This window comes from Vanacampus margaritifer, chromosome 19, assembly GCF_051991255.1.
Source record: "Vanacampus margaritifer isolate UIUO_Vmar chromosome 19, RoL_Vmar_1.0, whole genome shotgun sequence".
Lineage (NCBI taxonomy): Eukaryota > Metazoa > Chordata > Actinopteri > Syngnathiformes > Syngnathidae > Vanacampus > Vanacampus margaritifer.
Genome location: NC_135450.1, coordinates 10,120,680 through 10,146,737, shown reverse-complemented (window position 1 = coordinate 10,146,737; position 26,058 = coordinate 10,120,680). Strand labels below are relative to the sequence as shown.

At 37.5% G+C, this 26,058-nt stretch overlaps 2 protein-coding genes across 4 annotated transcripts; one reads left to right on the top strand and one right to left on the bottom strand.

Annotated features, from left to right (window-relative positions):
* Window positions 1–765: 765 nt before the first annotated feature.
* Window positions 766–5,781, top strand: LOC144039585 (uncharacterized). Of its 2 annotated transcripts, XM_077553087.1 has the most exons (8): window positions 766–908; window positions 1,812–1,858; window positions 2,023–2,223; window positions 2,984–3,454; window positions 3,532–3,620; window positions 3,684–3,855; window positions 3,933–4,057; window positions 4,858–5,001. In XM_077553087.1, exons 2-8 carry the CDS (start codon window positions 1,817–1,819, stop codon window positions 4,859–4,861), a joined length of 1,104 nt encoding a protein of 367 aa, XP_077409213.1. In that variant the 5' UTR covers window positions 766–908; window positions 1,812–1,816; the 3' UTR covers window positions 4,862–5,001. The 2 variants fall into 2 exon arrangements, with proteins under 2 accessions (XP_077409213.1, XP_077409212.1); XM_077553086.1 differs by lacking the exon at window positions 3,933–4,057 and having other exon boundaries at window positions 4,858–5,781.
* LOC144039584 (mitogen-activated protein kinase-binding protein 1-like) lies at window positions 4,681–26,001 on the bottom strand. Of its 2 annotated transcripts, none has more exons than XM_077553084.1 (31): window positions 25,739–26,001; window positions 24,509–24,600; window positions 24,172–24,234; window positions 24,043–24,100; window positions 21,142–21,312; window positions 20,936–21,073; window positions 20,555–20,737; window positions 18,834–18,994; window positions 18,517–18,706; window positions 17,460–17,597; window positions 17,187–17,368; window positions 16,929–17,020; window positions 16,707–16,832; window positions 15,602–15,672; window positions 13,983–14,104; window positions 13,814–13,889; window positions 13,051–13,162; window positions 12,852–12,915; window positions 12,689–12,781; window positions 12,411–12,603; window positions 11,114–11,412; window positions 10,698–10,810; window positions 9,813–9,953; window positions 9,659–9,725; window positions 9,443–9,601; window positions 9,222–9,370; window positions 7,730–8,191; window positions 7,623–7,659; window positions 6,970–7,205; window positions 6,735–6,820; window positions 4,681–5,676 (listed from the first exon to the last, which is right to left on the bottom strand). In XM_077553084.1, the coding sequence occupies exons 1-31, from the start codon at window positions 25,838–25,840 to the stop codon at window positions 5,437–5,439; spliced, it is 4,416 nt and encodes a 1,471-aa protein (XP_077409210.1). In that variant the 5' UTR covers window positions 25,841–26,001; the 3' UTR covers window positions 4,681–5,436. The 2 variants fall into 2 exon arrangements, with proteins under 2 accessions (XP_077409210.1, XP_077409211.1); XM_077553085.1 differs by having other exon boundaries at window positions 7,138–7,205.
* Between the last annotated feature and the right edge of the window lie 57 nt (window positions 26,002–26,058).

Below are 26,058 nucleotides of genomic sequence, written 5' to 3'. Positions count from 1 at the left end.
CATTTTAATGATGACATTTTGAATGTTTTGGCTATTCATTTCATGTACATTGGTCATTTTCGTTTCAATTTGTATTCTCTTAAATTGTGATTCAAAATGTTTACTTTTTTCATTATTTTTTTTCTATTTACATTTACATTTACCTCTGCTACCTTTTTTTTGGTAACTATTTAATGTTCATCCTTCAAAACCAATTATAGTGCCTGTTTTTACTAAAGTCACCCAGTAAGCATTAAGTTGAAGTATTCCAAGATTCTCTGTCATTTATGACATTTTTTAGTTAGCATGCTGACTAATCTAATCAGGATGCGAGCAGACAACCCGTTGGCATTGTTAAATTAAAGTGTTATTTGTCGTGTGGTTGCCGTAGAGATTTATTGCAAACATGTATGGAAGCGCTTGTCTCACTGATATTCTCACGTCACATTTCGTTGTGTGTTAATTAATGTAAATGTTGCCATGCCGACAGTTGCGCCATAGTGCGACCTGTGAGAATGAAATGAATCAGAAAGCACCAAAAATAAATAAATTACAATGTAATGATACAATGAATGAGAACATTTGCTGTGGAAATTAAATCACTTTAATGTACTGAAGTCAATGTCAAGTTTTTATTGGGATTGAGTTGACTTTATGGTAGCAAAAACTGTGACATATATATATATATATATATATATATATATATATATATATGTATGTGTGTGTGTGTGTTTATATAAGAATGCACCTATGTGTTGCGTTCATGTGTCACGCTTGCAGGGCAGTGCTGAAAAGAGGCGTGTCCAGTGAGCAAGTTTTGGTGTTTGTATATAAAAGTTGATTTCATGGTTTCTGACTGCCTTGACTGCTTCCAGCCGGCTCATTGACGTAAACAACACTGCAGCCCGCAAACACCTCCAACAGCACAGGTAAGGCTTTATTACTTACATTGGATTGTTCAGTTTACGATAAACATTGATGCTGGAAGACAAGGCCGGTAAAATATTGTCTTTTTATAGATGAAAATGCATGTGACTTTTATTGCTGTTTTGCTTACCTTATTTTTTTATAGCAGCATTAAAACGGCGTCAAAAAAATGTACAACCAAAAAACTGAAGGTAAATTAAATCTAAATAAATACTCAAAGAAAATGTGAGAATACATGGTTTTCTTTTAATATAATTAAAATAGTAATAAATTATTTATTTATTTTAATAACAGACAAAAACATTGTTGTTCCCATACACCTGTTTGGCAAACTTGTAAGCACAACAAATAATAACTATTTTAAATATAAAACATTAAATAAAATGTATATAATAAATTGTGTGTAACAATAATTCAATTTTAGCTTTAAAAACATCACTTCTATCTTCTTCTGCATTAACGTTATATAATAGTGATTTTTGTAGTTACATATGCTAATCTCTATATTTTCACATTACACGGGCATACTTAGGCCTAATTCAATTTGTAGTCACAAGAGCGAACAATGTGCTGAAGTCAGGACACTCAAATTGTTGACTTGTCCTCACACTCAATGATGGTCTGTGTCATCTGCGTGACTCAGCATCATTCCTGAAGTCATCCTTCAATTAGGACTTTTAGTGCCACCACAGCAACATTTGGTCAACTTGTGGAAATAAGCAAGCTCACCTGTCAATCACAAGGGATGACGGAACATATGAACAAATAGTATTCCATAATTGTATGATGAATTAAAAAAAAAAAGTACAGATCAGACAATCATTTAGTTTTCAGTGACCATCACAACATTATTTTTATGAAGTTTTGAATCTTTGACGCTAATTTTTGTGGTTTGCTTTTGCCAGGCATCATGGACGTAAGTAGCGCCCCTAATTGTCAGATACAAGCACAGGTAAGAATTTTCAATTTTTCGTTTTCCGCATCTAAATATAAATGTCGACGCTTGTGTCGATGTCGTCAAGTTGGTGTCCTCCATCCTGTCAACTCTCTCTCTGCCTCGTATCTCCATCCTGGCCCCTGACCCGCCGCCCTCCTCACCCCCTTCCCCCCCTTCAGCATGCTGACGTTCTGTGTGGCAGTTGCCCGCCTGGTTCTGCCCCACAGACGAGCGCCCTTTGGCCCGGCCAGATGTCCGGGAGCGCCTTCCCTATGTGGCCTACGCAGGCCACCCAGCAGATCCAGCAATTCCCGCCAACCCAGCAGTTCCCGCCCACCCAGCAGTTCCCGCCCACCCAGCAGGTCCCGCCCACCCAGCAGGTCTGGCTACGTAGTTCAACCTATTGTTTATATTACGTAAAAAAAAAAAAAAAAAGCAATATACATGTATATCAGGGGTGTCAAAATTAGTGCGTTAATTTAAAGATCCTTTAACGCCACAATTTTTTTTTAACGCGCCTGTACTGGCACTGGCACGTACACGTCAAAATTTAGCAGTCATAAATGTAATAATAATGCATATTTTTTGTGGAGACTGGGGTCAAGTTGTATTTTGCAATTTTAAAAATTGCAGAAGTTACTTCATCTTAATGATTAGATAGCTCTTAATATGAAAAGAAAAGTGCACTGAGCTGTCACCAATGTCTTACAAATGCAATTATGCCATCTAGTGGCAGAGAAATGGCCTCAACACAAAAAAAATCACACTCGTTTTTTTTTCATTTTTAAGTAGAGGACATCTTTTTTATTTTTAACTCAATTTTATGAATTATTACAAAATTACTGTATCAATGACTAAAAGATGCAGCCATATTTATATTTGTTAAAAAAAATCCACTTTTATGTTAACAAAAGTATGAAAACCTAATAGTATATTTTATTGTACATTTTATTTTACATTTAGAACAGATATAAAATTTGCGATTATTAGTTTGTTTATTGAAGTCATGCAATTAATTATGATTTTTTTTCTTTATAATCACCTGACACCCCTAATATATATATATATATATATATATATATATATATATATAGTGCATCTCTCCAATACTATTTGATATATTTTACATTCATGTGTTAGGCCCCGCAGCCTGCGCCGTGTTGGACCGGGCAGCCTAACACTCCCTGCTGGTTGGGGACTCAACCGCTGCCGGTCTCTGGGCCCACCCCTCTTCCGGTCCCACCTCAGATGCTAACACCCTCTCCTGCCCCAACTGCAAACATGGTTCCTGCTCCGGCTCCCACCGTGGCTCCAGCTCCAAATCAAATCTGCCACCCTTGTTGGCCGGGCCAGTACCAACCCGCCCAGCCCGCCCAGCCTCCGGTTCAAGCTCAGGTACCCTTTCAGGTCCCGGCTGTAGCTCCAGTTCCTGTCCCAGCACCTGCTCCCGTTTCCGCACCTGCTCATGCTCCGGCTCCGAGCCTCCATCCATCTTTGCCGGCATGGGCCGCCCATCCTGGTTGGTCTTACAACCCCGGACAGCCAGGATGGCCTGGACAGAATCCGGCCCTGATGCCCCAACACTGGCTGCCGCCCACATCTGGTCCACTAGTAAGTAAAAACCCAGTTCACATGACTCGAGTGTCTTCCATAATAAGCTTTGTTCTTGGTTCTGTTTTGATGTCTAGAGCGTACCCTACAACCTCAACCTGGCTCGAGGTGTGTACGACAAGATGCTGATAACCATCCTGGGCCAGATTAAACCTGATGCTAAAATGTAAGTAGTCCAAAGGAAGAGGACACACTCCGAAAAGTTTTAATGGAAAAAAAATGTTTTTAGGTTCACCGTAAACTTCCTGCGAGGCAACGACATCGCCTTCCACATCAACCCTCGCTTCAGCGATGGGGGCAAGCAGGTGTTGGTGCGTAACCACAAGGTGGGCGAGCGTTGGGGTTCCGAAGAGAGGGACCTGAAGGGACCCTTCCCCTTCGCCCTGGGGAGCCCCTTTGAGGTGAGCGACGGGAAGCGGTCGGCACGCGCACGCCGAGACTAATTGATGCTACGCATGACACCCTTGACCGACTCCAGGTGACCTCTCCTCGGGTTGAATGTCAGGCTAACGTTTGGCTGAAAAGGTGGAAAGGGTTGGAAAGGCGTTTGGGAAAGCTGGTCCTAGATCAGGGAAGTGCCGCCCCGCAGGGAGACTCCTGGAGGTCAGTCGCGGTCTCGTGTTGTTGCTCAATAGCCTCATTAACCAAAACAAAAAAATCGGTAAATGGAGACAAGAAAGTCAACAACGTCAAAGACAATTTTGACTTTATGACTAAGCTAATATATGTTTAAATACGGGGGGTCAAAATTAGTGTGTTCATTTTGAGTTAATTTAAAGTTTCGTTAACGCCATTTTTTCAATTTTAAAAATGTGCAGAATTTCACAAGTTACTTCATGTTAAAGATTAGATAGCTTTTAATATGAAAAGAAAAATGCACTGACTGAGCTTTCACCAATGTCTTACAAATGCAATTATGCCATCTAGTGGCAGAAAATGACCTCAACACAAATTAATATCACTCGTTTTTTTTACTGTACATCATCCATTTCAACTAAATTTTATGAATTATTATGAAATTACTGTATCAGTTATCAAAAGATACAGCCATATTTCTATTAGTTTAACTTTTTTCCACTTTTCTGATAAGAATATGAAAACCTAGGGAAAAAATATTTTATTGTACATTTGGAACAGCTATATAATTTGTAGAGCTGTCAAACAATATATATTTTTAAAAAAGCCAAAAAGTCCTTGTTTTGACAAAATTAGACCATTTAGAGCAATTGTCTACGATGACAATTTTGAGCTTTGAAGACCAACGTACATGTTTACATTTTCATGAACGTCAAAGTCAATTGAGCGGTTTCAAGACAGTGCCACCTGCTGGACCAGGTGGGCCACTGCTACACTTGGGGAAAAAAAAAAAGTCAAATCTCCATTCATTCGTGTTTGCGTTTCAGATGAAGATCTTGTGCGCGCAGGACTCGTTCCGCGTGGCGGTCAACAACATCCCCTTGTTCGAATTCCGCCACCGCGTCCGCGAGCTCAACCAGATCAACAGAATCAACATCCTGCACGACGTCGTCCTCACTTACGTCAACGTGGAGACGCTTCCGTAGGACCGCCTCGCAAAATCATCGAGGAACCAACGTAACATGATATTGGAATTTTATGAGTGTGATTAAATGTGTGACAATATTACATACAAATTAAGTGCCTTCAACAATAAAAGCACACTAATATTAATAAATATAACATATATATACACGGTATATTTAAACAGCTTGGTGTGCACTCTACCATTTATGAATTTATTTTGTATATTTTCTATTAACGATTAAATGGCTTCAAACAGAATGTTGAGGTTCTTGCTGCCATGCCTAATCATGCATTTAATTATTATATTACTTTATTTAGCTTAGCCTGTTTCATACAAAAAACAACTGTCTTCAAGAAAATAAGGCATTTAAGTGGTTTTGACGGTTTTGAGTGCTAAACTGTTAGCGCTACGCAAACAAAAGCACACGTGGCTTCCTGTTTCACATCTTGCTGTCCAGCTTCCTCTCCACGGATTTCAGGAGAAGCTCCGCATACTGCTCCAGCAGCGCTAGCGCTTTGTCACTTTCACCTTTGGCCTCCGAGCCCCAGGGGGCGCCGTTGGACGGCCAGGAGCCCGGCAGCAGGTCCAGCTCGGCCTTAGCCGACGTCAACGCCCCGGATAAAATCTTCGCCATCTCCTGACGGACGTCTTCTGCGCACTCTGATGGGCAGTGGAGCACCTGATGTACATGCAATGGACACGTGTGGACTAAATTGTTGATACACCTCAAAAGCGAAATATACAGTGGTCACAGAAAATAAAATAAATAAGAATTAAATGGAAATTAACCAATGGAAATCAATTGTGGTTTAATAAAACAAAATAATAAAGTCATGTAACAGGCCTGGATAAAATTGATGGTACCCCTGGACAAGATTTTTTTTTTTTTTATGAAAAAAGGGACATGTTCATCCAAGGTGTGTCCTCTAATTTGCATCACAGGTGTCTTCAAAGTTTTTATGAGTCAGCCTTTTTAATTCATTCACTGCCATTGACGGCTATAGACGTCAAAAATTCATTTGAACTATTTCTATTTGACATTTTTTCCCACTACGTCTATATTTGTTGCTGAATTGTTTGTGGGCCGATAGCTTTTATTTGGGTTAGAACACAGCTAGTAGATGTTAATCATTGCATATGGAATTTTCCATTACAATGGACTTCCCCAAAAATTTCACAAAAAAAAATATATATATATATATATATTTCATTTATTTAAAAAAACATATTTTTAAATGTTTTGTTTGTTCCCATTCAAAAATAATAATATAAAATAAAATAATAAATAAATAAAAATAAAATGTCAAATAAAAATAAATCAAACAAATTAAATCAAATTCTCCTGCCTAATTGTTTTTCCTGTAAAACGCATATCGAATGTTTATTAGCATTTTTATTTGTATTTTTTTGGGGTGTTTATACATTTTACTTGTATTCCTTCCCGCCAATTTATTTCAATGGGCGTCAGTCATATGTGGATTTTCATCACTGTTATGTGTTAGCATTAGCATCAAGCTAGGCACTTGTTTAGGCTACCCTATGTGGTTGTTTTATAATACACAATTTGTCATTCTTTTTTTGTTCTATTGTTTACTTTGAAATAAAATTTGGAGTGGCAATAAACAGCTTGAAGCCTCTTTTATGAGGAAGTGTTTACCACGACAACTGTCAAACTGCTGCTTGTTGTGAATTGAGTTGAATGACTGCCACAATAGAAGAAAAAAAACACGCACTGACCTCTGTGTAAAGCGTGACGGTTCGCCTCAGACTGCAATGAAGCTCACTTGCCGCCTGCTTGCACACATCCAAAGTGACGGAATCACCTGCAGAGTAAAAGTGAATTTAAAATGTAATAAATACATGAAAAATGAAAACACACATTTTCAAAAAACATCCGTGCACACCGATGTCAAAAAAGTGAAGATTTACCCTCAAACGAAAACATTGGCGCCTGCATTTCAAGTACACTCACCGGCGTGGCACTGCCAGGAGGCGACGGGTGACAAAGACGGCGACACGGAAGCCGGCGGCGGCCGGAGCGAGGCAGAGTGACGACGAAACGGAAGAGGAGGAGTAGGAGGCAGAAGGAAAGGAAAAGGAGTGCTAGGAAACGACAGGTCGGTAGGAGGAGGAGGAACACCTGCACGTGTGAGGGGATCTTCCGCCACCAGGGGGAGCACTTCGGGCGGCGGGCCTACATTTTGGTTGCTGGGGGAATACAATGATGCGTGTATTAAGACATTATTAGTGCTTGTATTGAATTTAAAAAGCTAACACACCGGTTCAAATGTCTGTTCTAAAAATAGCGCAGCAGTGATTGGACTTACTCAGTAAAAACAGAAGAATGTTAACATTTATTTATTTACTTAACATGATACATATTTCTTCTGTACTAAATATTCAATATTTTGCGCAAAACTAAAATGGATTTATTAAATGGGGGAAAAAAACAGTTTTATTTATTATTTATTTATATTTCCAAAAAGGTCATTTTAAAGCTGTAATTTTAATACTGTGATATTTTTTATTCATTTTTTAAAATTATTTTTATTATTTATAGTTCCTTAGCCAGGAAGTTGCGCACAGACAAATTATTGCGAAAACGTATTTTTTTTTCAAACTCACCTTTCAGGCGTCGCCATTCTGTTCTTCTCTGTTGAACCTTGCACAAGAGAGAAGAACAAAGAATTAAAAAAGGAACACCCCTCTACCTCCCAAGCCTTTATCCTTACCTGTGTAGTATGTGACATCACACGTCGGTCCCAGGACGGGAGAAGAAGCTTTCGTGGGACTTCCCGGACTAAACGAGCTGGCTTTCATCTCCAAGCAGAGGCTGCGTCGAGGGCTGAGAGGCTGCTTGGGCTGAGGGATGCGAGAAGGCGTCGGCGAGACGGCGGCGAGGGGATGCCAAGATGTCTCCGTCACGTCCAGATCTCCCCAGGACCGCCGAGCCTTCGGGAAGGGGGACAGGTCGAGGCCGAGGTGGACGCCCTCGCCCACGGATGACGAGCGGCTGCTTTTGGCCATGGAGCTGGCTGTTGGGTTCATGTAGGAGCGAGGAGATTGCGGAGAGCCCGGCGAAGGGGAGGACACATGCGAGGATGAGGGCTTGGGAGGGTCTCGGTCCAAGAGGAGATTTTGGGGTCTCTTGCACCACTCTATATGATCACTAGAGGGCAATGGAGAGCGTGGAGCTGGGGGGAGGAGGAAGGGGACAACATTTTACAGTACATTGTATTGCTTTCTTTCTCGGCCATTTCTGCAAAAAGTTATTTATAATTGATGTTATTTTATTTTTGGGAGTTCATTTCATTTTTGTCTATTTTTTATCATTAATTCTGTCTGATCCTATATTTCCTTGTATCCATATATCAATCATATTTTTTTACAATATTATTTTATTTGATCTTTTTTTATGAGCATGTATTTTATTTTATTTTGTGTGTTTTAAAATACAATTGAAGTTGTTTAATTTAATCTGATGTGATTTTTCTTTTATTTAAATGTATTTAAGCATAAATCTACATAATGAATACATTAAATAATAAATAAATATTAAATAATATATCAAATAAAATAATACTAAATAATGTCATAATCATAAATAATAAAACAATAATAAATAATATAATAATACTTTATCTAATACTCTATTTAATTTATACATCAGGTCACATATTAATAAAATATAATATATAAAATAAAATAATTTTAAAAAACCTATAATTTGATACATTGATTTTTTTCTTATTTGTTACATTCAAATCACGTTGATGATGTTATATTTATTTTATCTAATTGTATCTGATATTATTTCACCATTAATTCAACTCACAAATTCATGTAATAATTTTTCAATGTAATTACAGTAGATCTGATTTGATTTTAATTTATACATTAATACCACAAAATTAATAATATAATGAAATGTCTTGATTGATTTAAAACATGACATTTAATTGCTTTTATTATTTTATTACATTTATTTTTTATTCATGAATTCGATCTACATATTATGTTATTGATTTATTTATTTTAGTTACTATGCAGTATTAATACACTTTTTCAAATTTATTTTAAGTAGAATGATTGGAAACCAAACCACTCAAATGCATTTGTGGGGTGCTTAATTGTACAAATTGCACTGTTTACTTGCTGCTGTTTTGGTTAGCAAGAGAATTTGCGAATTTAAGAAAATGCAGTGTACTCTTGAGAGTAACGTACAGACTACGGTGAGGTTCTGGACAGACTGGGACTTCTGCAGACTGGCAGTTCTGTCAGGCTTGGATGGCGGCGTGGAGAACCTCCACAGGTGGGACCCCGACGCGGTCTTCTTCTGGGGTCTCGGGATGACAACAGAGCCTGTGACGAGCCTAGTGAGACAAAAAAAAAAAAAAAAAAGCAGTTGCTAAATGCTAAATGGTGAATGACTCATAATATCTTACTTTGGCCTCTGGGTGGCGCTAGGGGACACAGGGCTCTTGTCGTCTGTGGTTCTGTTTTGTCCGTTTTCCATCAAGGGTCGCACTTTGGACACTGGAGGCTTGTGGCAGAGGCCGCCGCCTGCTTCCTTTGCCTGCACTTTGGAAAAAACAGGCCCTCCCCTGCACGCACGCAAATCAGCATCGCGCAAATTTACTTAATGAAATTGTGATGCGTACCTGTTGTGGTGTCCTTTGGCCAGGAAGCGGGACGACATGCTGAGCCTCGGGACTCTGCTCGGATCGACTGCGCGTTACATGACACCAAAAATCAAACAAAAAGCTACAGAAAAATACAGAAAAATACTTCAAATAATCAATAAGATCGTCCTACCTGTGCTGCAGGTGTCAGCCAGCATCTCAAAGTTCTGCTTGAGGAAATCTTCTCGTCTGGCCTCGTCCCCTTCAGCCTTCGCTACCTTTTCTTCCTCATCCGCCGAGCTGTCCAGACTAAGTGACGCGTTGTCTGCGGAGTCTGTTGATGATTGATTTAATTCTTTAACTCATTCATTGTCATTGACAGCTAAAGACGTAAAAAAAAAAAAACATGTGAACTATTTCTATTAGTTTAACATCATTTTTTCCATTTTTGTTAACAATTTTTTTGTACATTTAGAACAGATATAAAATTTTTGATTAATCATGAGTTAACTAGTGAAGTCATGGGATTAATTACGATTACAAATTTTAATCGCCTGATGCCCCTAATTTTTTATAATCTTTTCTTTTTCTTTAAAAAAATTAGAATAGAATAGAATTATATATATATAATTATTTTTTTAATTTAATTTTTTTAAAGAAAAGATTATCAAAAATTAAGGCCGTCAGGCGATTAAAATTTTTAAATGTAATTAATCGCATGATAAATTTAATATCTGTTCTAATACAAAAAAAAATCTAGGTTTACATACTTTTGTTTTAATTTATTGCACAATACTTTTTCAGGCTTTTTTTTTTATTATCTTGCACTCAACAAATACTCCATATATTAAAACAACAAAACTAATACTTAAACTAATGCTAAAACTTTTTTTTTTAACTAAAATAAACATTTTTGAAAAATTAAATTAAATAAAAAATTAACAAACCTACTCTGAAAAGTAATTAATACAAACTTATTTAATTATTTTAAATGTCAAAAATAAAGATGAAATATAATGAAAACCCAAAAGTATAACAGAGCCAAGCAAGAGTTCTGGTGATTTGACATGAGTTTTACCATCCAGGATGCCATCGGGACTGGTGCCTCGGCTGTCGTAGCCCATGGAGCAGGCGCTGTCCGGGCTGTAGCTGTCCTGGCTCTGGCTGAGCACCTGACGCTTCCTGTCATCACTGAGGAAGAGGAATGGCAGACTTCCTGTGTCTTTTGGGATATTGCTTCTTGAGACTTTTTTGTATGTGTAATCACGATAGACATGTTTACCAAATTTTATATCACTAAGTGAAATTAGCACCGCCTTCTCTCCGTGCACTTGTGGCCGACAACGAGGCACTCTAAAGCTAGTGTACTATCAAAAAGGGAAGATGCATTTTTGTGGTGTAGGCATTTGCGAAAATAAATTTACCTCTACTAACCCAATTTGTGGTGCTTTTGCTACAGACAGCAATGTGACATATGTAAAAAGATGATTGTACCTATCTTCGTTGTCCTCCGTGCCCAGCCCCGCCCTCTCACAACCCTCCACGCCTTCAGACGACAGCCAATCATAGCGTACGACGTGCTGACGTGGGAGTTCGGGGCAGTCCGAGCTCGGGGCGGGCACGTGGACGGTGGGAGTGCTGCTGCGTGTTTCTGCGTCGGCGGGATTGTTGGGAGTGAAGTTCTCTAGATGCCTCAGGTCCAACATGGACTTGACCTTCAGCTCCAGAGAGCCCCTACGACGAGACCAGCGGCGGCGAGGACGACGACTGACAACGGGCGCGGGTACAGCCGGCTGGAGACATCAATGACGTGCGGAAAAGAAAGCGACTAAGCTTAAATGTACACAATTATGTACATTTTATATAACATACATTTGTAACATTAGACATTATCATGTTAGGATGGAAGTCAGCTTTTTTTAAATTATCATTATTATTTATTTATTATTATTATTATTAAAAAAAAAATTCAAGTACTAGGTACCGGTGAATGTCTAATTATTGACCCTTTATATGGGGAACAATTTTGTTTTTTAAAAAAATTGCTGTATGTGGTTCTACCGGTAATCTAATTTGGTTACTTACTAAATTAAATTAATTCTTATTATTTTTTACTATTTAAAAAAATATATATATATTTGTAATAATTTAGAGGAAATATTCCTTATTAAATGAAAAAACATGTTTTTATTAAGTTATTAATTAAAGAGAATTTGCACACAAAAAATATTAATTTATAAAATATTGCAATATTTTCATTATTATATTTAGAAAAAGATTCCTGTCAAGTTTATTTAATGTACGGGGATGTTTAATAAAATGAAATGCAACTAACATAAAACACATATGATTTTAAACAAATGCATTTTTAAAAAAATCTGATAATAAAAAAGAAAATATGGATTAAATGTCAAATATTTTATCTATATCTTGAAATAATAAAAAAAGAAATAATCAAAATATAAGATAAAAAATAATAAACAATAAGATTAACATTTCATACAATAAAATACAAAAAGATAAAACTACAATGTTTACAATTTTTTGGGACATTAAATTATTATTTATTTTATTTTATTTATTTTTTCAGCCAACAATATATCTTATATTTAAATAATTTCAGTTCATGAAATCATGAAAGGATTATATTTTATTACGCTCCGATAAGATTTAAAATAGAAGACATTCATGAAGAAAAGAGAGTTTGGAATATTTAAGCGCTTTTTCCAAACCTTGCGAGATGTAAGGAATCCGTGTGAACAAATTCAGTAACAACTGTCCTGTGACTTACTTTTGCTGCCTCCCAGTCACGCGCTGCTTCTGAGCCGCCCGCATCTTCTTCCGTCTGGCTGCTGTCGGCGGACGCGTTGTTACTGGACTCATCTTCGCGGTCGTCAGAGTCCTGACGGGCGGCGCCGTCCTCGTCGTCCCGCTCGCTGTCCGAGGAGAGGCCCGCCAGAGCGGGAGCGCTCTGCACCTCTCGCCTGCCGTCAATCATCACGAATTCAATCAAGGGAAATTGTTTTGGGAAGGGGGGGGGGGGGGGGGGGGAGGAGGAGGCGGGGTTACCTGAAGGCGATCTTGAGAGGCTGTCGGAGCTGAAAGAGCTTCTGCCGCATGCTGATGGTCAACTCCGGAGCCAGACGCCACACAAATATGCAGCTATGTCGCGGGAAAAAACGGCAACAGTGTAAGAGTGGGAGTGGTTATACTGGAATGACGACCTCCTCACCTGTCGCCCGACACGCTGATCAAATGCTTACAGTCGTTGGTGAACCTCAGACTGGTCACGATCTCTGAAACACGCAAAAAAGGAGCTGCATCACTCGTCTTGGGCTATCGAAATTGACGACCTCACATTCACAATTCCGCAGCTGTAAAAAAAAAAAAAGGAAAAAAAAATCTCTCTGTGTGTACGATCTCGTTCTTACCTGAATGTCCAAACATGGTGGCTACACACTCTCCGGTGCGGAAGTCGAAGATGCTGATGTTTTTGTTGGAGCAGCTGGCGGCCACGTATTGACCCGACGGATCAATCTGAATCTGCAACACCAAACACACAAACGCGCGCGTACGTGTAAGCGGCCATTTTATTAGGTACCCCAACACAGGTAATCTAATCCTCGGCATACGATTTTAAACAAGTAAAATAAAATAAAATAAATCTGATAAATAAATAAGATAAAATATAGCTTAAATATAAAATATATTTTATCTATATCTTTAAATAATTAAAAAATAATAATAAAAATTGAAAATAGAAAAATCAATAATCTACAAATAAAAAAATAGTAATAAAAAGAGTAATAAACAATAAGACTAAAATTTTATACAAGAAATGCAAAACAATTAAATAAAATATATACAGACGCACGCACACACTCAAGCGGCCATTTTATTAGGTACCCCAACACAGACAATCTAATCCTTGGCCTACGATTTTAAACAAATAAATTAAAAATCTGATAAATAAATAAGATAAAATATAAAATATATTTTATCTATATTTTTAAATAATAAAAAATAGAAAATAGAAAAATTTAAAATCTACCAATCAAAAAAAGAGTTATAAACAATAAGACTAACATTTTATACAAGAAATGCAATACAATAAAATAAAATATATACACACGCACACACACACACGTAAGCGGCCATTTTTAAGGTAATCTAATTCTCGGCAGCTCGACTCACTCTGAGCAGGCTGCCGTCGTCGCAGAGGGATCCCTTGTACAGTTTCTTCTGTTTGCCGTTGTTGATGTTGAAAATCCTGTTGATGCAAAAACAACGCGACCTTGCGGTTTTCAGGTGCGACCTTGGAGGACACACACACACACACACACACACATAAACACAAACGCACCTGATGCAGCGGTCCTGGCAGCCCACCGCCGCGTGCTTGCAGATGGGGTCCACGGCCATGTCGTACAATGTGCTCTTCCTCACTGTGTGATGAGAACGCCTGAACTCGGTTCCTCTGTTGCTCTGGAATAAAATAGACTCTACTCAACTTTATTTATAAAGCACTTTAAAGTGTTGTACATGGAACAGAAATCGGTCGTGCAGACAAGACAAGAAAACAAAACAAATATTTTAAGTAAGTATACAAGTACATAAACTTTATATCAATAAATTAATAACAAGATGAGAGTAAATGAGTGAGTTTTATTGATTTTTTTTTTTTACATTCATGTTATGAGACTTTCCACAAATGGTGAAATCGTCTTATTTTATTGAATAAAAAAAAATGCATATTTTTTTACAGTGCCAGTTTGACAATAGCTAAAATAGTCTGAGTATTAAAATGTGTTTTTTTTATATCATTTTTTTCAGAGCGATACCATATATTCACTCTAATATGAAGTGCCGATAGCTCTAGTACTTTTTCATAAAATTTCATTTTAACACTTTGACAAATAAATTGTGAACAAACACATTTCAGTCTGATGCAGATTTTTATATACGTTTTAATAAAAAAATATATATTCAGAGCAATTTACCCAATTAAAATCGAAATAGTCTTGTCAATTATTTTTTATTTTATTTTTTTTAACTTTTTATTTTGGCCTTGTTATCAAATGATACATTTTTTACACATGGTTCAAATAGTATTAGCATTTTTATTTTATTTATCTTTTTAGAAAAGTGTGTTTTCAGCAAACAACAAAAAAAAACCTTTTCCTTTTTTATTTGCATTTTTTAAAAGACGATATTTATTCAAGTTCAAGTTTTTACAGTTACTGCAATGCTTAAAATTTACTTCTTTTTTTTTGTAAAGCATGTTATTTCCAGCAGCGTTTTTTTCTTTCTGGAAATCTTTTCTGTAGATGTTTAAAATATCCTAATAAAACGTTTTTAAGTGTCTCTTGGTTCAAATCATTTAATGGAAAAATTAACAGCACTTTTGCCCACAATTTGTTTAGTTTTTTTAAAACAAAACTTGTTGCAAGTTCATTTTTAAATTTTAAATGTAGTTAATTAAAAGGGGTTAAATACCTTTTCCTCAATTTTTTTTTTTTTTAAATACATACTGTACATTTGATCACATAATTGGCCTTGGCGTTGCAGTCCCACCAAGGTGTCCGTCCCCTTTTATTTTGTTAACAACAAAAAACACTTTCTTGTCTTCGAATGAGAAGCGTAGGTATTATCTCCCTTGTGACTTTAATCGTTACCTCCTACGTCTGTTGATAAATGCTCAAAACAGTGCTGGCACTCATTAAGCGTGCTGTGTGATTACGAGGATGCTGGCTTAGGCTGCGCGCAGAGCTCCATAAATCTTCCTGGCGACTAACAAGCGCTTATTTATCACGCTCCATAAAAGTTAACGTTCACACAGACGCACAAGAAGAATCAACACGGAGAAAAATGGACGCTGATTGGAAAAGGCTTGCTGGTCCACACTTTATGCTAAGCTACTTAAGACAGATTTAAGACCCCCTGTGGGTGGGGCACGTGTGTGTGTGTGTTGTGTGTCCTTACCGTGTGTGCGGTGCGGAAATAGATGCTTTTATCTGCCCCACAACTGATCAACCTCACTTTGCCATCAGTGGCTATATGAAAAAAATGGGGGCATCAAATGTAATTATTGTATGTTAACAGAATAAATCAAATGATGTGCAATATGGACAAAAGTATCGGGACACAGTATTTCATCAAAAGGTCTTCCGTTTGCTAATAATACATTAGTTAGACATTCTGATATTTTTTTATTTACTGCAAATGGTATTTTTTTTTCAAAATGTGACAACAAAATCACAACTATTCAAATTTTATTAGATACAAAAAAAAAATCCAGTTCCTTTTTCTCAGTTTTTTATTATAAATATTTGTTTTTATTAAATAAGTCTCAAATAAAATTAAATTTAAAATTTGTGTAGTAAGATATGTAGTAGTTAAAAAAAATGTTTTTTACATAAAAAGACTCCAACTAGCCTTGCTTTTTAAAATAAAAAATACATTAATACAGTAAGCATAAAGATGACAATAACGATTTAAATACAATTAATAATAATAATAATACATTTTATTTGTAATGCGCTTTATATTTCAACAATCTCAAAGTGCTACAGAGTAAAAAAGTAAAAAGCCTAAAAATTGCAAAATTTGCAAAAAAATAAAATAAAATTCAGTTAAAATGAATGATGGCACATAAAAATACTTAAAAAAAAAAACTAAAAAAAACAATAGCTACCTCAAGGTAAGTGTCACATAGCTTCTTTGTTTTTTTTTATATACTGTATATATAGAGGAGAATTGGTTAGGTGCATTTTGAGCCATTAAAAACATGTAATTGTTCATTTTTAAGTGAGAAAGTATCATTTAATTGAGCATATTCCGTAAAAAAAAAAAATCTAAATGTATTTTAATGAAATTATAGAGCATGATGCATTACTTATTTAACAGACACGACCATCTGTACAGCTGACCCTGGAGTTAGCTTTCCTCGTGTGTGTGTGTGTCTTGTGCAAGTGTCCCAATACTTTTGTCTTCAAAGTGTACGAATAAGGCCCACTTGAGCACACATAGTCAATAGTCATGTATTATTTAAAGAGGCAAGAGAACAGGAAGGTCTCAGGAGGCTCACCGGCAAAGCGGACGGCTGTGATGGAGGACGAGTGCTCATCCAGCGTCTGCACCAGGCCGTAGTCGGAGGCGGCGTCCAGTACGTGAATCAGACGATCTCTGCTCGCCGTGGCCAGAAGATGCAAACCTACGAGGGGTCCGACTAATCAATACCGCGTACGATTGGCACAGAACAGAACCGAAAGAAGGAAAGAAAGAAAAGAAGAAAGAGGGAAAGAAGGACCTGTTTGAGGTTTGCTGTATTCCAGGCAGAGGATTTCGGCGTCATGAGCTTCCACTTTGAGAACCTCCTCCATGCTGCTGAGGTTGTGGACCCTGAACACAAGAGGAGGCTTCATCTACTGTATCACATGACAGCGAGCAGTGCCTTAACATACAAATTTAATTCATTCCGCGACCACTCGCGTATCTCAAAACATCTTCCCCCATTGAAATGAATGGGAAAACAATTAATCCATTCTAACAGTTTTTGCAATCCGACCTGAGCATTCCGTTGCGGTCTCCGGACGCCAAATGTTTTCCGTCCGGGCTGACGCAGATGGTGCGGACGCCCGTCCTGCTTTCCGCTGGCTGTCCGTCCGCTGGTTTATCCACATTGGTCAGGTTTTCAGCTTCCTGCAAGGCGGCCGTGCTGGCGCTCGTGTAGATGATCTTGAGGAGGTCCTGCGACAACAACAAAACAATGCAGGATATGAGCAGCTTTTCTTTATTATTGCATTGTATATGTTTTGATTTTTTATGAAGTCCAACTGACATTGCTGAGGATGTTCCGAGAATGAACGCGGGTGCGCTCGTCCACGTGCCAAAGCCTGATAGTGCTGTCGGACGAGCAGCTGAGGAAGGTGCCGGGCCACAAACTCGCCGCCATCTCCCCCGGAATATCTGGGAACATCTGAAAAATTGGTTAAGTCCACAATATGATCATGTAAACATAATAAAAACATACAGTACATATGGTATATATATGTATATATGTACATATGTTTTTATATGGTATATGTTAATCATAATTAATTTGCTTACTTTATATTGTTTTTATGTTTTACTTTGTTAACATTGTTAGATATGACTCCCTTCCATCCAATATTTTCTTATATTTCTCAGAATAGAACGCACAAATCCAAACTTTTTTTCTTTATTAAACTCTTTTAATGCATCTATTTTTCCTTAATAATTTCTAAGAGTTTTACATTCACCTTTTTCTTTATTTTTTCTCTCCAAAATTTTCTTTAGTTTCTAAGATTGTTACACTTGATTTGTCTTTTTCCAAATTATTTTTTTAATGCATATTTTTCCCAGCATTTTATGGAAATTTAGAAATTTCTAAGATTAGTTGAGTTAATTTCTTTATTAAATTTTACTCTCAAAATAATGTCCTTTTTTTTCTTTGTTTATTATTTCTAGGTTGGATTTCTTTCATTATTATTATTATTTTCCAATATTTTTCTTAATTTTTTTTAGATTGAAATTAGAAAGTTTTTTCCCAGCAGGGTCTTTATTTCTAAAATTGTAAAAATAAAAACACTTGAAAAAAAGTTTACAAATTATTTTTTCTAATGTCCTTAATGTTAATCTATATGAATATATCTATGTATATGTAATGGTAGTAGGTCTTAATTTTCTATTTTTTTTTCCCCTCCAAGTATTTTCATAAATTTTTATTTTTAGATTTTGGATAGATAGATAGTGTAATGCAAAAATAAGAAGTAACACTTTCCTTTGTATCATGAAGCAAGTTTTCGGCAATATTTTCATAATTTTTTCACAAATAAGCATTTGTTTTCCTCATGACAGTATGCAGGTTTGCTTACCTCCAGGTCCCAGACACAGGCGGCGTGGAAGAGGGCCGAGTGGATCTTGGCCACTCGGGTGAGGTCGGTGACGTCCCACACGAATACACTGTGGTCGGCGTACACGCAGCTTAGCCAGCGGCTGACAGGGTCGTAGGTTACGGCCATGGCGTCCGGGTAGCGGGCGTCCGTTCGGCTACAAAGTAAGTGACTGGACGGAGAGACAGACAAGAAGACAGTCGAAGTAGAACCCAACTTCCTTAGTAGCATGAGTTTAAACACCAAATTACAGAGACAGAGGCAGACATAGATACACCAGTGGATGATCACCTCCTCACCTGGCTTGGGTGACGGACGCGACGTCTGCTCCGAGGGGGTGCGGCCGAGGCAGCGTGCAGACAAAACGCAGGTCTAACGGGCTGAACACTCGCACTGTTCCGTCAGCGCAGCTGCAGAAGAGCCGGTCCGAGGACAGAGACAGAGACTGGGCCACGCTGGTCTACACAACACCAAGGAGAACAGGACATTGTTATATAGTACACAAAAGCAGACACACAGTTTGGCATTCATTTATTTGGGAAGGAATGCAGGAAGGAAAGAAGTAGATGGGTGACGGGAAGAAAGACAGGAAGAATGGAATACAGTAAGAGACTAAAAAAGTTAGTAAGGAAGGGAGGAAATAGGAAGGAACAATGGAGGGATGATGGAATGCAGGATGGGAGGAAGAATGCAATGAAGGAATAAAGGTAGGAAGGGAAGGGAAGGGAGCGACGATGGTATGACTGACAGGAAGGAGGGAAGAAAGTAAGGAGAGATGAGAGGAAGGAAGGAAGGAAAAGAGGTAGGAAAGAAGGGATGGATGTATGAAAAGGAAGGAAGGAAGGAAAAGAGGTAGGAAAGAAATAAAGGTTGGAGGAAAAAAGGAAGGAAGAAAAGGAGGGAATAAGTGAAGGTTGGAGAAAGGAAGGAAGGAAGGCATGAAGAAGGAAGGAAGGAAGGAAGTAGGAGATAAGTGAAGGTTGGAGAAAGGAAGGGAGCAAGGGAGTGAGGGAGGTAGGAAAGAAGCAAGGGGGGAAAAGAGGTAGAAAAGAAGGGGATGGATGTATGAAAAGAAAGAAGGGAAGAAGGAAGGAAGGAAGGAAAAGAGGTAGGAAAGCAGGGATGGATGTATGAAAAGGAAGGAAGGAAGGAAAAGAGGTAGGAAAGAAATAAAGGTTGGAGGAAAAAAGGAAGGAAGGAAGAAAAGAAGGAGGGAATAAGTGAAGGTTGGAGAAAGGAAGGAAGGAAGGCATGAAGAAGGAAGGAAGGAAGGAAAACAGGTATGAAATGAATAAAGGTTGGAAGAAAAAGGAAGGAAGGAAGAAAAGAAGGAGGGAATAAGTGAAGGTTGGAGAAAGGAAGGAAGGAAGGCATGAAGAAGGAAGGAAGGAAGGAAATAGGAGATAAGTGAAGGTTGGAGAAAGGAAGGAAGAAAGGAAGGGAGCAAGGGAGTGAGTGAGGGAGGTAGGAAAGAAGCAAGGGGGAAAAGAGGTAGAAAAGAAGGGGATGGATGTATGAAAAGAAAGAAGGGAAGAAGGAAGGAAGGAAGGAAAAGAGGTAGGAAAGCAGGGATGGATGTATGAAAGGAAGGAAGGAAAAGAGGTATGAAATGAATAAAGGTTGGAAGAAAAAGGAAGGAAGGAAGGGGTTGTATGTATGAAAGGAAGAAAGGAAACAAGGAAGAAAGGAAGGAAGAAAAAGAGATAGGAAAGAAATAAAGGTCAGATGGGAGGCAGGAGGAGAATAAGTAGGTAATGAAGAAAGGACACAAGACAGGAATAAAGGTCGGATGGGAAGAAGGAACGAAGGACGGCCATAAGGAAGTAAGAAAGGGAGCAAGAAAAGATGGAAAGATGAAGAAATGACTGAAGGTAGGGAAGAAGGATAGAATACAATATGGGGGTAGGATGAATGAAAGACAGGAAGGAGTCAAGGAAACATGGAGGGATGGCAGCAAAGAAAGAATGAAGGGAAGGATGAACTGAAGGAAAAAACACACACACATACAACAACTTTTTACCTGCAGGTCCAGCCACTTATCCAGCATCCTGTTGCCGTTGAACTCGCACAGCAGGCCAGAGAAGGTGACGCAGAAGGTGGAGTCGGACTTTTGTCCTCGTCCACAGGCCACGTCACAGAAGAAGTTGTTCCTCAGCTCGCCCAGCAGACCTGAACGGCCCAGCAGAGGCACCGGGGTGCTGGCCTGGAACAAGAGCAACTCATGATTCGGCTCATTACCCTCCAAATGAACCCCAACATAAATTTCATAACCAATACACAGAAGAGATTGAGTGCGGGTGAATAAATATGCAGCACAATGATTGAAACAAAGTCAAATGTGATTGAAATGAACTCCAGCATGATTACAAAAGATGCTAGCTTTTGTATGTTAGCATCGTACCTTACTGTCCTTGCAGTGGTCCAAATACCAGAACTTGACATGCCTGTTGCCCACGGTGACAAAGTAGGAGCTGTCCTCAGAGAAGGACACCCCCGTGACCTTGCTGGACACCTTGTTGGCGGCGATCACGACATCCTTCTGCGATAAGAACGCAACACGTTACAGACTCAAGTGCTAATAACCTCGTAGGGGAGCCGCACGCTTACTTTCCACGCCCAGACGTTGACCATCATGTCGTGCTGGTTGCCCACGCTGACGATGTGCTTGCCGTCGGGCGAGAACGCCACGCAGGAGACGCCGTATTCGTGTTTTTGGAGCTCAGACACCTGCCGGCGCTCCGACACGTCCCACAGGCGCACGGAGGGAAGGTGGCCGCTCTGGGAAGGCAATGGGTCGGAATGTTGAGTGTTTTGTTTTTTTAATTAAGCAAATCAGAGTACGTTACAGTTCAAACGATGATCAAACTAAGGAAGAAAACTGAAGCGTTGAAACAAACTGAGGGATAATTAAAATTATGTAAACCACATTTAAATAAAATTTAAATAAACAAAAGTATGATTTGAAACAAAAATACAATTTAAATTAAAAAAACATGTCTGGAATAAACTAAAAAATGATTAAAACAAGCTTAAGTACGATTGAAACTTAACTGACATAAAAAAATGATTTAAAGAAACTTAAAATATACAATTAGAAGGAACTAAAACTTAAGCATGATTGAAACAAACCAAAGTATCATTAAAACTAATGAAATTATGATGAATTAAACTATGATTAAGATTAACTAAAGTAAGATAAAAAAAAAAAACAAATAAGTATGATTAAGTTAAACACAACTATAATGATATAAAGTATGATTGTAAGTATGATTTGAACGTATTAGTAAAACATAGGCTAAATGCTAAAAACAAAGCATTTTTATCATTGCAAACGAATAATGCTACAATTGTTCATGTCAAGTCAATACCTCTTTGCATTATGGGAACAAAATGCAGTTTTTAGTATTTATGAAATGTAATGTATTTAGCCTTTACAAAATGGTACAAACATAACATTAGCATTTGCTAAATGCTAAAAACAATACTTTAGCATTTACTAAATGCAATGTTTTTAGCGTTTACAAAATCGGATGTATTTAGCATCTACTAAATACTATAAAGATAACATTAGCATTTACTAAAACCTAAGAACATAATATCATTTACTAAATGCAATGTTTTTAGCATTACTAAACGCTATTAAAAAAATTACATTAGCATACACTAAATGCTAAACACTTCATTAGCATTTACTAAGCTATAAACATTACCATTTACAAAATGCTACAAACATTACATTAGAGTTTGCTAAATGCTAAAAACAATACGTTAGCATTTACTAAATGCAATGTTTTTAGTGTTTACAAAATTGGATGTATTTAGCATTTACTAAATACTATAAAGATAACATTAGCATTTACTAAAAGCTAAAAACATGATAGCATTTACTAAATGCAATGTTTTTAGCATTACTAAACGCTATAAAAAATGACATTCGCATGTACCAAATGCTAAACATTTCATTAGCATTTATTAAGCTATAAACATTACCATTTATAAAATGCTACAAACATTACATTAGCATTTGCTAAATGCTAAAAATAATACGTTAGCATTTACTAAATGCAATGTTTTTAGCATTCAAAACATTTTTTACTCTGTGATATAGATCCCTCTTCGTCTGGAATTAAAAATACAAAAAGGAAAGCAGCGCTAGTGGTGCTATCTCGGTAGCTCCACGACCGCGTGCATGTAAACATAATGGCGTTCTATTCTGAGGTTTCAATGTCAAGGCTGGGTGTACTGTAGAGATTATTCTCTGGCTGCACACAGTTACATGACTTGTAACCCTCTCACATCGCTCTCTCACTCTCGCTCTCTCTCTCTGTAAGGGATCACTGAGCTATTTCCATCGCCTATCGCTTTAAAACGGCAAAGTCAAGGTCGGAGCTAATAGGTGAGCTAGCTCGTGCAGCGTGGAGGACACCAGAAGAGTTGGCTCGCAAGACGGTGCAATACAAAATACATTGTGCTATGCTAATGTTTCTTATTTCCTGTTTTGATACAATTTCTGTTTTTTTTAATCACATGGAGGGTTAAATTTTTTTTTATTGTGGATGGTTATGGCTGGTAGATTATGCTAACACAGATTAGCGGTCATATAGTTCACATGTAATTATCTATTAATGGTCATCTTATTTTGATACTTGTACGGAAAATGCAAAATCTCAATCACAATATTTTCATATGAACAATCATATGAACACTAGAATTGATTGAAATAACTACAGTAAAATCAAAACAAGATTAAAAATAATTATTCATATACCATAGTATAATTAAAATGTGAAAAGTATTCAGTGAACAAACTATAATAATTAAATTGCAAAACAGTTATGATTGAAATGAACAAAAGTATTGTTGAAGCGTACAAAGGTATTACTGAAACAAATTTAAGTAGGATTGAAAAGTAGGAAAGTATGATTTAAAAAAAAACTAAATTAGGCTTGATTAAAATTAAATCAAGCATGATTTAAAAAGAAAATATTGAATTGAATTTAAGTATGATTGAAATGAACTTGAAAAGGAACTCAACCAAATAAAACAAACTTAAGTATGTTAGTAATCAAACATTTTGCATTTGTTCTAAATGTACCAAAAAAAATCCTAGGTTTTTATACTCTTACTAACAAAAATTAAAAAAAAAAAAAAAAAAGTTAAACTAATAGAAATAGGTCAAATTAATTTTTGACGTCTATATCCGTCAGTGGCAGTGAATGCGTTAATCATCTTTAATTGGCTGGTTGGGCCAGATTACGCCGGCACTTGGTTTCCACAAGCGATAGATGCCAATGGGCGAGCCTAAAACGGGCCGTTAGGAACACGGAATCCTTAATCGACCGGCTGTACATGCGCACCTAAATCCTGCGGGGGATTTTCTCAATAAAACCACAGCATGGATTATTTTACAAGTGGCTGTGGTTGACTTCCAGATTATACACATTTCAAAACATTGTTTTTATAAATATATTGATTTGTTAGTTGAGCGAATAATTGATTCCACCTCACCTCGCCTGTGACCAGGTATTTGCCATCCTGGGAGAAGGACAGAGCCGTGATGGTCTTCCTGCAACCAGGAATTTGAGATGCATCCATCATGTGCTCGCAGGGTCGTCATTTCAACGCAAACCAGCTCACCTTGACGTGTTTATGAGGTGATGCTGCCTGTTCTTTCTGGGGTTCAGCAATACCACAACACACCTACAAAAAGGCAAGCACGATAACACAATCAAGACGTGTGAAGTAAAAGAAACACACATGAAGATTTATGTGCTGTAATTGGAGCAATGTGAGTAATCGCTGTTAATCTGCTATTAGCATTGTTCGGTGTACTGCTAAACAACAAATGCAGGATGGATTATCCGACACACACAAGAACATTGTGCTTAGGAATGCTGACAAATTAGCTCGAGTGCATAATTTAAATTAAAAAAAATGGTCTACAAAAAAAAAAATGTCTTCTTTTTTTTCTCACCCTGCAGGATAAGCCACAAGTCCAGTTTTGGGGTCGCAGGCCAGGCAGCTGTTGCCCACAGCCGTGATGCCCAGGACCTTTTCCAATGTCACCTGCAAAGCAACACTTTGGATATTGTCAATCAGTGATGGGCGGAGCTATGTAAACAGTAGAAATAAAGTATTTTCAATGTTCCACAAACTTAGGCAAAAGTACCATAAAATGTCATAAAAACGATTTCGGGTTGAGCAACTTGATGGTAGATCTATTTGAATGATCAAAAAAATATCGCGAAAGACACAGGAAGTCTGCCATTTTGGTTTGGCGCGGCCATTTTATTCCACGTGTCCTTCATTGAGAGTTTGTCATTTATATTTTGTCAGAGCGCTAGCAAATTAGCATCGCTTGTACTTGGCCAGGGGTTCTTAAGTTTTCTTGTCAAAAGAGACATTTTGTGCCCAAAAAAAATAAGCAAAAATGTGTTTGGAGCCGCAAAATATTTGAAATATATATGTGTATATATATGACAGCATCCAATATGTACACATTCAATTTCTTCTAACTTTCCTCTTCCATTTTTGGACTTTTTATTGGGTAATTATTCCACTATTTTTTTCCATGTAATTTTCAGATTTTTCTCCATTTTTGGCAATTTTATTTACATATTATGGTCATATGGACATTTTTTCCCCTGCCTTTTCTGCTATGAATTTTCTGACATTTATGGTTACTTTTTGAACATTTTCTTTACTGCCTTAAAATCAATTTTGTGACTTTTTTGGGGCAATCATGCGGAAATTTTAGGGTAATTTTCAGGATTTGTTCTTTTGTTTTTGGACATTTTATTGTTCTAGTACTTTTTGAGCATTTTCTTTTAGGCCTTTTTTAAATTTTTTATTCAATATTATGACATTTTTGGCAATATCATGGAAATGTTACGGTAATTTCCGTCTTTTCTTCCTTTTTGAATATTTATGGTCACTTTTTGGACATTTTAAGCTAATTTTAAAAACTTTTGCAGCTCCCTTCAATCTCTCTTTTTCTGACTCACAATGAATATTTAATTATTCATTTTAAAAAAATCTAAATTAAAAGATTTTTATTTTTTTTTTAATAAACAGTATGTTAAAACTTTTTAAAATGCAAGTAAAAAACAGTAGAATTTATGTACACATTTTCATTTTTATTTTTACTTCATGACATGCCCTTGTTTTAAAAATCATATACCGGTAAATGTTTACATATACATGCCTTGCCGACCAGGTTGTCCCCGCAGCCCTTGGCATGTTTGCCAGACGGCGATCTCAGCAGCTTCCTGATGCGGTTCTTGATGGTCAGTCCGTCGCCTGGCATGGTGTCCCCGGGACCCTCGGGTGGCGGTGGTGGTTACCTTTCGAGTGGCTGCAAAACGATCAATTCTCAATTCGACGTTTCCTGAGGAAGGAGCCTCTCGCAAAGTGGGAAAGCCTTCCTGCTGGCAGGACATGTGGAGGCTTAATCTCCTGAGGGCGGTTTAGCCCGAGGCCCGCCTGTCGCCTCAGCCCAAGCTCCAGGCGTCCCACCTCGTGATT